General features: G+C 41.6%; 1 protein-coding gene across 1 annotated transcript in view; it reads right to left on the minus strand.

Moving 5' to 3' along the window:
- cachd1 (cache domain containing 1) overlaps positions 1-11,859 on the minus strand; it is a 64,141-nt gene extending 52,282 nt beyond the window's left edge. The window contains exon 1 of the mRNA XM_008333258.3: positions 10,539-11,859. Coding sequence (XP_008331480.1) covers positions 10,539-10,793 — 255 coding nt within the window. The 5' untranslated portion in view covers positions 10,794-11,859. The remainder of the gene's footprint in view (positions 1-10,538) is intronic.
- Between the last annotated feature and the right edge of the window lie 385 nt (positions 11,860-12,244).

Below are 12,244 nucleotides of genomic sequence, written 5' to 3' on the forward strand. Positions count from 1 at the left end.
CACATGGTATTTTCCAGGGAATTACCAAGAAAACCAACTGCACAGGTCAGAACATTTTGGTCTAAATGGTGCGTTTGTTTCACGCAATAACAAACTTGTGACACTACGCAGTGCATGAACTCAAAGACAAAACAGGAAAATACAGTCGCTCTCACACTGGTCCTTATTCCCACAGAGCTCAGTATCAGTGTGAGAGCTCTTTCACACACAGACCAAGTAACACACACAGGATTAGCATGTCCACAGAAGGTGAGAGATCTGCTTTGTTCACACAATCACCAGTTGCAGCCTGTGACTGCCAGCCACCATGAAAACAGGGCAGGTTTGGAGCTGCTGCACGTTCCGTTCGAAGGACTGTTCAGAATGTGACACGGTGTGAAACACCACCAGGTTTACTACTGCACCTAAGCACAGTCACACCTCTATGCCCAAATATTCCACACCTGAGAACACACTGAAACTGTAGGATTTGGTCGCCATTTTCCTATCATAAAAATCTGTTGTTTGGAAATTTGCACCAATTTGTAATTTTAAAAGAACGGGTGGCCGGTCTCTCCAGCGGAAATAATAAAGTGTGTAATCCTTGGTAATGGAATGGAGTTTCAGTTTCTGGATCAACACCAGAATCCAGTACTTTGGCTCTTCTGGTGGAACCCTTCACCCAACATGGATAATGTTATGCATGGACACCACCTGTGCTCTTTATATGCAAATCAGACTGCAGCATTATTTCACCACCTTAACTCCATAAACAGTTCCCAAAAGGGGAAGCTTTGAGTTAACTCCATAAACAGTTCCCAAAAGGGGCTTTGAGACTGAATGTTGAGTGGCTGCCAACAGATGCCAGAAGAAACCTAAGTCTTCTGACGCTGTCAAAGCCTGGGCTAAACAAACACAAAAAAATCTGGCAGCGTACCAAACGAGCAAACAAGGAAGGGAATAACAGCGTGGAAACTCAGACGACAGCTGTATTAGCCGTATCACTGAACCAACTTCAGACCTCTTCAGCTAGTTGCCCAAAATACTGACAACATGGTACGAAAAATGTTCTGGATAAAGCAGCGTGACTTTGGACAATTACTGCATATTCCAGAGTTCCAACCTCCACCTGGCAACGCAGCTGTGCTGCAGCACCAGTGGCCATTTCCTTTGTAGGGTTCTAGATTTTTTTCCCCATCGTCTGGCCAACCTTCATCTTAATGACAACAAGGTAGAAGGTCCTAAGTTGAGCTCATTAGCCACGTTCACTTTCTGACTCATGATCGAGGGCAGGAAACCAGCAGGAGACAAAAGACACAGGACACATTTTCACACACCACCACCCACAGACTCAATTACACCAGAGAATAGGGGAGAGAAGCAGAGAAGGTGATGACAATGGTGGAGGTAATAGACAAAGGAGAAACCAGAGGCTGAAGTTGAGAAGGCACGCTGTCTGACAGCGGAAGACTTCAGACCAAAGGGAAGGAGAATTGACCAAATATGTCACGGCACACAGGAAGTGTGAATTCAACACTGTTTGGCCAACAACGTCTGAAAGTGAGTTGTGATTAAGCAGTTGTTCAATAATTAAAGACTACGACCTCAGAGAAAATCTCTGTCCTGTCACAGACCAAAATCTTTTTGAAGGCTTTCCGGAAATTTGATCCAGTGCTGCGATGACTCAACCGACCACAACCAATCGCAGGCCAGGACGGAGTGACAGTAGTTGACACCACAACACGAATACAATAGTGATTCATCATCGAGGGAAAATGAGATGGAGAAGATAGAACTAAGAACAAAGTTAGACTACAACAGTCAACGCTTGTCTCTTTGTAAACCACCTGGTACCATGTTTCTGAAAAACACTGCCAACTACAGGCGTAAAGGCGATAATATGCCATTTAAACCAGTAAGAAATATCTGCACTACAAACGCTCTTGAGAGTAATTAGAATTTGTTTCTGCTCCTTGTGGGCAAACACATGTAGGTACTTGTCCTAACACAAAGTGTAACCCTGGTACAAGATCAAATTTGGCTTGGATTTGTAAAACTAATGAACAAGCTGTGCTTTAACAGAGAACAACGACGGCAGTTGTTTTGGTTTGACTGATAATGACGGAGGGCACTTTCACACCACAGCTTTTCAGTCCACTCTAAGCACAGCAGTTTTCTTTCCTTGAGTAGCAAAATCCAGTTGGTGGTTTGTCACAGCAGCTGCTGTAACAGGCTGATGTTGTCCAGGTGGTTCAGTCTGCTCGTGCAGTGTGAATCAAACTAAAATGAAGGTGTGAAGTTTTACAGCAGTCCCTGCCAGACCGAGTCCCGTGGACTATCCCTGTGACCACGCTGGAGTCAACCTTTAGCTTCACAGCACAACAACTGTTTCAAGTTACCTAAAGCAATATAGAAAAACATGTAACAAAATACAAAAAGAAAGCATTTGGAATCAAAACTGACATTTCTACTCTTGGTAATTTTCTTTGGTATTTTTTCTTACCAAATATAACATCTGTTTTGAGAGGACGGTTAACAAATGTGCAGAACAAGTAACAACAGGTACAGACTCAACACCAGCCTTTTCTTTAGTCGCAAAATAAGTGTCACTTCTTGATCCCTGGTGGCAGTGATGATGTCACTCAGTATGATGTCTTTTATGCCTTAGACTGGCCTTTGGAACCATTTGTGTGCAGAGAGAGCACAGTCAGCACTGGCAGGGTATCAGTTCCTATTAGAATCAAACCTGTCGACAAAACAACCTGTAAGAAAAGCGCTGATCTGGGGAACATTCAAAGAGACCTCAAAGTCTTTATTGTCACAGACGTATACAGTGGCAGCAGACCCAGCAAAATGTATAGTTTGGTGTCTGCAACATGTAAAGCCAAAGTCGGCTCAAACTGGGAAAAAAAGAAAATGTTGCTGGGAACTTTAAGGTTCTTTTGGAACCAGTTCAGTACTTCTAACCAGGTGACGTCTGGGTCAACGTTGGGTTTATCTCAGCAGCCCAGGTGGAGGCATAAACAGAGTGAGAAAAGAAGGGAAGAGAGGTTTCAGCACAGTTGGAGCTCCAACTTTCTACTCATTGAGAATGCAAAGCTTCTTCTGCAGAAGTGTGTGTGTGTGTGCATACTGAGGGGGATGGGGGCTTTACAAATTCATGGTGTCTGGGGGAGGGAGTTGGTCCCCCTTTCTCCTTGCCCTCCCAGTTGGGTATTTTGCTAACTAACCCTTTGCCTTCACCACAGCTCACCCCAACACCCTCTCTTTCTCTCTCCTCTCTCTTTCAGAGAAAGTTCATTTAAAGCGTTGGCCATTGTGGTGAGTGAAGGGGCTGACTTGCTAAGGGGCGGCCCGGGGTCGCCTGGCTCAAACCACCAGGTCAGTCATGGTAGAGCTAACCATGTAAGACTGGCAGGAATCTGGAGGGAGGAGAAGTGAAAGAACACAAAGCCAGGATCTCTTATAAAGATCCTTTTCTCTTGTATTGAGTGCATCTGAAGAGAGAGAACGAGAGAAAGAGAGCGAGTGAGTGTTGAAGTAAGCAATGAAGGGAAAGAAGATGTGGTACAATAGAAATTTTAAAACAACAATGAGCTAATTAAACAGAGCCAGTTCATTTCACACTTAATGAAATTGAAGGAATTGCATGCAGGAATTTTCCAGAAAAAGTATCAACCACGTGTTGTGAAATTCTTCTCAGTCAATGTTGAGGCTCCTCTGTAGCAACTCTGCCCTCTGCCTGTTTTCTTTTTTATTATGACAAAAAAAGATATCAACCACGTGTTGTGAAATTTTTCTCAGTCAATGTTGAGGCTCCAAAAAGAACGAAATAATGTAGCTCAATTTATGCAAGATGCAAAGAAGTAACACGAAACTCAAAGGCCTCAAAATAACAACATTTAAAGGCCACTCTATAAAAACCTATGAACGAAGGCCGTTTCCTTTCCTTCACCGTGTGTGTGTGTGTGTGTTTTGGTTCGGTCAGCACGTGTACATGGGCTGTCATCTCCATGCCAACGATGCCCTGATAGGCTGTTAACGAGAACGGCACTTTTTTTCCCCCACTTCCACTATTGAAGTGAAGTACTTGCCAGCAGTAGCAGCTTAGATTGAATGAAAATGGCAGGTTGCAACATCGGAGAGAAAGGTCGAAAATCTGCAATTCAAATAGAAATGACATTTTATTATAAATTGTGGTTTTGTTGGTGGTTTTATTTCAAAATAAAGGCCGTTTTGTCTTGACTATGACATTTTTAATGTTGTGGCTCGACCAACTATAATAAACCGACCATTGACTCATAAAGATGTGTTTACGAACATTGAATTATGATGGAGCTGAATGCACATGTTGTAGGAGTATCACTGAAAAATATATTTATGCAGCTAAATAAACTTTCTTATTTTGATGACTATAAAATGTTGTGCATTTATTTGTTTTACAAAACTGGATTTTCCACAAGAAGATGGAATATCTTCTGTGCCTTACTTGCATTTTTGGCAAATCATTGCTCTTAACTTAGTTATGGAGTGAATACGGGAATAAAGACACATGGTAACGAGAGTTCTGTTCCCCTGATTTTATCTCAGCTAAGGACAGGATGTTTACAGCTGGAAAGAAATGTTATTTTCCTCAATCAGATTATGTATAACTTCATTGCATTTGGAAACCAATGTTCAGTCAAGTTCGTTAAAAGGAGATTGGCATTCCAAGGCAGGTCAGTATGGGATAAGAGCAAGAAAAGATAAGAAAGAAAGAGAGGATGTGAAGGCAAGGAGTTGCAGGAACTCGGAGATTTGCTGAAAACAGTTTCAGTCAAGGCCATGGATACAGAGAGAGTGAGTGAGAGAGAGAGGGAGAGAAAATCCTTCTTGAACAAAGATGTGGGAAATGGATCAGAAAGCGGTCAGATGAATGATCTGGCTGCAGCAGTACAGACAGATTTAAACCACAACAGCTGGTGCAGAAGGAGAAGAACATCAGTTTCATGCTGCATCCTGACCGCAGTCCAGCAGGAGCCAAGAGACGGTGCACTGGGCTGTACTTAACTCCTGCAAAAAAATTAAACAGGAAGATGGAAGTAATGCATTCCTCTGTTTGTAGAGAAATAAAATAAAGACGTTTGTCTAACTTAAAAAAGTCAGGTAGAAAATTTGAGACTGACAGATTTCTACTGATGAGTCCTGTGGTCACTCACTACCTGTGACTGTATTTGTCTAACACAAATTTTCCATCTTTTGTTTTTCTCCCATTTCAACATCTTGTAATTTTTTTTTTACCTCATACTTCACTAAAGAAATCAGGAAGTTGGATGTCAAGTAATTACTCTCTGGTGTTAAAAAGACATTTAAAAATACACAACATGATATTTTAATTTATTTTGAGCTGTGGTAATCCTAAAGTTTTGTCCTTCCAAAGATCAATTAATAACAGCTATCAGACCACGTGATCACTCCAAACATCTGAACGCAACAGCTAGTTCAACACCAACAAGTTCACCTATTAGGAACTGTTTAATGCAGTTGTAGAATTCTGGTGCACAACTTTGCCGTCAACAAGACATCAAACTGATGTCTAGACACAGAACTTTTCACAGGTGGTGCAACCACCACCTCTGCCCCAACCATACAGACGTTAAAGCACAGGTGCACAAATAAACCAGATTGTTTTTCATCACTCCCAGGACAGCAGGGCCATTGCCTCACGGCAGCATTTAATTGATAATCCATCCAGACGTATAATCTGGGGGAGTTCACCGTGTCTGCTGTTCGCTGCAGTTTGGAGACGCCGTGGTGCAGGGCGGCTGGACCGAAGGGGCGCCTGAACCTCTCGGTGCCTGGACTCGGGCCAAACCACACAAGCGTCTCTGTATTTAATAAAAACATTGCCCCTCTTGCTCCGTTCACTCCCTCATTGTGATGGGAGATAAAGATTCTGCAGAACTGGGCTGTTTCCCTGGGCTTTTTGAGACAGGCCAAGAATTTTGAAGGCTGGTGTGGAGTTCAGGCCAAGTTTAAAACTCTGCAGATCTCTCTCTGGGACTCTGCAGCTGTTGGCGGGGAGCCTTGGTTTTTCATATTAGATTTAAAATCCTTTATTTCATAGTTCCAATAAAACTAAACCTTGAACTTAAATCTGCAGATATTTTAGTCGGTAGCATTTTTTCTTTGTTAGGATTTTTTTTCATTTAAAGTAAATATTAAAATAATACCAAAAGGAGGCACAAAACCGTTTTGTTCCTCACATGAAACTTACGCAATTACAAATTGGTACTAATGTAAGGCCTTAGAAGAACATACATGGAATTCGTATGGATTAATACACAAGAGTACTGTTTAGTACTGTGGCCTGCAAAGATTTAACACCAAGAGATGTTCATCTAATGTTCTTTAGACGAAGGTCATAAAGTAGCATTTGAGATATAAAAATAATATTGTAGCAGTTATAACAAGGTTATAATAACAAGGATTTTAATAAAAATAAAGACATTTGTTAATATTTAGATGATACGTGCAGTTCTCTTTATAAGCTACGTGAAATGTGGCTGAAAATTAATCACCAACAACTAGACTAGAAATTTGGAAAGGTTGAAAATACAAAATGAGATTCCAGAGAGAAAAGAGAGCAGGAAAGATAGAAGGAGAGACACGTGGAAAAAGAGCCTGGCAGGCTGAGAGTAACCTTGACTGTTTGAGCATTGAAAGGCAGCGGAGGCTTTGAAGCTGTTCTGCAGAGAACGTAGCAGGAATTCTGACATCCCGCTGTATATCTTCAAAAACCCTCCTCCACCCTGTTTGCCTGTGTCTGCAGCGAATTTGGTAAAATGTGCAGAAATGAGGAGAAAGAAAAGGACGGGAAGGGAAACCAGTGTAAGCTACCTCAAAAGGAGACAAAAGAAAAACTGGAGAACGGGAAATAATATGATTAAAATGAAAAAGAAATGTAGGTGGGCGGTAGAAGGACAATTATATGTTGTAAAAGTAACCTAATTTGGAATGAAAGGAAAAAACAATCCAGGAATCTGGGCTCTGCTGCCCTTGGATCCAACCCAAAACCAGAAAATCACATTCTAATTAGAAAACCAGAGTTGCCCTAATTTTCTCTTTTCCTTCAAAAACCACCACTGGACTTAAATGACTATCAATATTCGATTAGGGGCCAGAGATACACGGAGGCACGACCTCAATAACAAACCACACTTTTCTGAGGATTAGGTTTCTAAGCTAACAATGACATTTCCTTCATAAATAACCAGTCGACGTGGATTTAAACCTTCTGGATTTAAAACCACTCCAGGGTTTTTCGGTACGAGCAATGAATGATTTACATTTGGCTTCACCAACTATGAACACATTTGTGTTGTAGGATCTTACTATTACCCACACATTACACATGACCCAGGAATAAATAATAAAAAGTCAGACCTGACTGGGCTCATTAGTTCTACAAACATTTTTTCCCCTAGGTTTACAGGGGAACTGTGGTGTATCCAATATGGTCTGAACCCCATATGAGCTGCACTCCATCGCTAGGAGTTGGAATTAAACCTAAAACCCTCTGCATGAAAAGTTACTCAGATGAAGAAAATATATATCTCAAGACATTAATATTACAACATTATAAAAATTGATTCTTTTTCCTAATCCTCATAAGGGTCGACCTTGAAACTGGAGCCATCACTGGTCTGCATGTAGAGAGAAACCAACAGTCACACCAACTGTGTATTTAGTTTAAATATTAGCATTATTGGGAAACCAGAGTTCCTAAGGAGAAAACCAATGCAACTGTGTATTTAGTTTAAATATTAGCATCATTGGGAAACCAGAGTTAAGGACTAAGGAGAAAACCAATGCGCACACACACAAGGAGAATACAGGAAAAGAAAGAACATCAGGTACTGCCGGGGATCAAACCAACGACCTTCTCGCCTAAGGCAAGAGCACTAACAACTCTTCCAATTATACATTTCTACTTGCGTAAAATACACAGCAGTGCTAGACTGACTTCAAGGAGATGATACTATACTATCGGAAAACTGTTAATTATTTAAACCTGAAACATTAAACTGAAAATATGGGGTTGAGAAAACAACTCTTATTTCCAGCAGTTTGACTAACCAAACTAATCAAACAGCAAATAGAAGTGAATCAAGTGCTTTCAATTTTCAATACCAAAAGAAAAAAAAAAAAAAAAATCACTTAGAAACAGAAAAAAAAAGCCCACACAACGTGTCAACAGTACACCCCCACACATCCCTGGATAATTGACTAACTCAATGACAGACTGAACAAGGTTGACCCACTGACTCTGAAGCACCGACAGGACGGGCCTCAAATTACACATCTGCCAAAGAATGGAGGGTGGAGTGGAGCAGGTTAGAATTACCCTTTAAATGGACACTGGCTTGATACAGAAGCCTTCAGATGTGTTCCGAAATAGCGAAGCTCTGGCTTAACCAGCTCACTGACCAAATATATAACACTGAAGAAAAATACCTTGGCAGGTAGTGAAAGGTAAAATAAAAAAAAGAAAACCAAAACCTGGTGAAAACAGATAAAATGAAATCCAGCTCCGACCTGAAAAAGCCAGGCCACATCTGAGGAGCAGAGCTGGCGGAGGCTGGCATGGCCGACACGCTGCTGCAGATGTTTTCACAGGCAGAAACAGGCTGTTTTTACTGGACGCACATCTCTACCATCCGTCAGGAAATGCACCGATGCACCACCTCAATTTGACTCCCATTTAGTCCAAGGCGGGTTTGAATTTTTCAGTACAGGGAACGTCATGTTTGTCTGAAAAACTGGATTCACATCGTGTTCTCCTCGGGCCACGGGAAAATAAAGCTGACCCCGTCGATGTGAATAATCAGCTCCGGGGTGGAGATTAAAAAAAAAGATAAATACATCAAATTTGAGCAGCTACCAATTTGATTTATTTTTCCTAAGCTAGCCACAGAGGAAACAATGAAGCTTAAGCCGAGATGAGGGGTGACAAAGGCCGAGTCAGAGGGATCAGAGGAAGGCTCTTACGGCCGACACCCAGGGCTGCGATAAAGGAGGGAGCTCCGCGTGGAAGCAGAGAAGATGAAACACCATTTGGGGCCTTGGCCCTCCTGCTGCCTGACCGCTGTGTTCAAGTCCTGTGAGCTCCTTTTAGCTGTGAAGTGCTAAACACCACCGCCTCCACCCCCCACCTCAAACACACACACACACCACCAGCAGCAGCAGCAGCAGCAACAGACCTCATTTGCACCTACTGCCATCTGGTGCAGTTTCATAGATGGCAAATGATAATTTGGTAGAATTGCAGGGTTTAGTGGAATAACTAGCAATTGATTAACTAGTTAGTCGACAAACCACTGTGAGGAGTTTTCCATTTGTCATTTTATCTTCAATTTAATGTAAACATTTTTTAAATTCTTTTTGAAAATAAACTCACTCACTGCTCGATTCATAGACAAGAACAAAACAACTGTGTTTAAACATTACACATTGTAAGCAAAGTGTTATTACTAAAAAATGTTTAAATATTATTATCTTTTTGTGCATTAACTAAGCAGATCATTTATGTCTAAAAATTGAGCAAAAAAATTCAAAATACAATATCGACCTTTTTTGTGTTTACACATCAAATATATTTTGACCGTTGACAAAGAAATTTTAATGTGTTTCAGAATAAAAAATGTTACAAATGTGCTTCAAAACAACGACATTATCCAGAGGTAAAATATTCAATGTCAAATATGAGCGAAGAAACTACAGCCTTTACACAGAACGGTGAGCATTTTTCTGTTTTACTTTGTTAACACTCAGAATAACCAAATGAGCGTCAATATAGGCCTTTGAACGCATCACCGGTCATTGCAGCAGATCATCATGTGAAGCAGTGTTAACGGGTTCAAACATGGACACAGTCCTGATGTTACAGGGAGACGGTGTCTCAGGATGATCACCTCCCTCTGTGTCATGTCACTTACAATCTCTGCCTGTGTCTAATGGAGGATTTCTCTTTGAGCCCTTTAACGCAGCAGTCAATTCAAATAAGATCAAGGCCACTGTTGGTCAAAGATGATACGGTGACCTTAGATCTTTCCACGACGACCTCACCTTTCTCACCTCATCTCTCACGTGTCAAAAGGCGTTCAATCCGACCAAGGCTGCTGCATTTTCAACCGACAGTGGACGAAATTGATTGATATAAAAATAGTAAATAAATTGACTTTTCTTATTTCATTCTTCATCACGTTGGCAGCTAATCTTTCAGATGTGATCATTAAATGCAGAAAATGCGCATAAAAATAAAGCAATTTTCAATCATTTCCAAGAGAAACGGAGATGGAAATGAAGCTGCAGCAAAAACCCGCAGCTTGTCCCTCATGTCCCACATCATTAAACCAGTGAGACTTCAAAGTGGCTCCAACAATGGAGCTGAGGATCCAGGGTCTCATTGTTTCATAAGACCAAAAAAAAATACACACAGAACTCTGGCATTTTCACAGGCTCGTGAACTTCACAGATGAAGACAAACATTGGGGGTTTTCTCTGCCCCCGGTGTTTACCTGCATGGTGAAGACTCCCAGTTCTTGCGAGGACAACTTCTTCATCTGATCGGCCAAAACTTGCGCTTCCTCCAGGATGGAAAACTCCGTATCGGCTCCGCAGTATCCACACAAAGAAAAAGCCGAGCACATTAAAAGGACGCTCCGGAAAAAAACAACCAACGAGCCCCGGTGAAAGTCAACCCTCCTACACCGGAAAGCTGCGCGCGTACTCGGTATGGAAACTGCACGATTCCCCGCAGTCCTCTTCTCCATGGTGTCTACGGGGGCTTTTCTGCAGCCTGGTGGGGGGAAAAATCACGGGAGTCCGATCTGGTGGCGTGAAGAAAGAGAGATTGAGGAGAAAAAAAAACTTCAATGGAGAAAAGTTTTACAACTTTGCAGCGAAGAGCGTGTGAGCTCCTTCGCTCCGGCGCGACTCTCCAGAAATCCGGGCCACGCAGATCATCGCGGCTCCGTCAAATTCCCGAGTAGAAGAAAATAGATCCATGCGGGGTTTTAGACGAAACGATTGTGTTTTTGTTTGTTTTTGTTGTCTTTCTGTCTTAGGCTGAAGCGGTCCCGTCTTCGAACGCGAGCTACAACTCCTAGAAGTCTGGCAAAGTGAGTGAGTGTGTGTGAGTGTGTGTGTGTGTGAGCCGGAGACTCGCCACAGTGGGGGTGAAAGTGGGAGGCGTGGAAATACGAGACTCCTACCGGCGCCTGGATCTGTGGATCAATGGACCAGGCTTCTATTGTGCCTTTAACTGCTGCTGCCGGGAGAATGGCTGCGATTTTTGGGGCTAAAATGATGCAATCAATTCGGGGAGAACTTGGATTTAATAGGTGTTAAATAAAAATAAAACATTCTGGAATTTTCTCAAGAACAAACAACAGTTTAACCAAATCCTCTGAGGTATTTTCAATGGAAGTATGTGGTCCAGTGGTACTCACTTCAACCAGTCGTGAAAAAGAGGTCCAGAAGGGGGCAGTAATGCAAGCAATAGATACAGTGGAGGCTACAGATATCGGAAAAAGAAGGGAACTAAACGGATATCTTAGCTTAGCCTTAGACTTACTAGTATAACATCTTCAACATAGTCAGTGTGTCTGGTAATTTTTGTATTTAAATGGAGTATAACAACGATGATGTGTAGAGATGTCCGATAATATCGGTTGACGATATTTTCGACTCGATATATATCTGTAAAAAATGTTATTGGTTTTACCTACGAAAATTTTAAAAAAAAGTGTTTGGACAATATCGGCATATCAGATATGGCTTATATCGGACATAGCCAATGATGTGCATTGTAAGGAGGGAAGAAGAAAAAGGAGAACGCTGTGATACTGTGTCTATTATGTCTGTAATTTAAATAAAACACAGCTGTAATCAATGTTCTGAATTATTTTAGATCCAAATTCAATTCACATTCTTTAATTTCACATTTATACTTGTTCTCTCATATATCCAATCTCAACATAATTTCTAGCAACACATCATGAAAACAGGTATGATTAGCAGCTACAGTAGAATTGATCCAGTACAGTAAGTGTTGTGAATACACCACGTGTATGTGATCATGAATGGTTACTAGAGCGTGACTTGTGTGTCTTCTCCGACCACACTCCACTTTTCATGTTAATCCACTTCTTGGTTTCATCACTGCGCCAGTTTCCTCAGGGCTGAGAAGCCTTTGATCAGGAGCAGGGTCGCATGTGTGGAT

The sequence above is a fragment of the Cynoglossus semilaevis genome, chromosome 2 (genome assembly GCF_000523025.1).
Source record: "Cynoglossus semilaevis isolate Cse_v1.0 chromosome 2, Cse_v1.0, whole genome shotgun sequence".
NCBI classification, from domain to species: Eukaryota; Metazoa; Chordata; class Actinopteri; order Pleuronectiformes; family Cynoglossidae; genus Cynoglossus; species Cynoglossus semilaevis.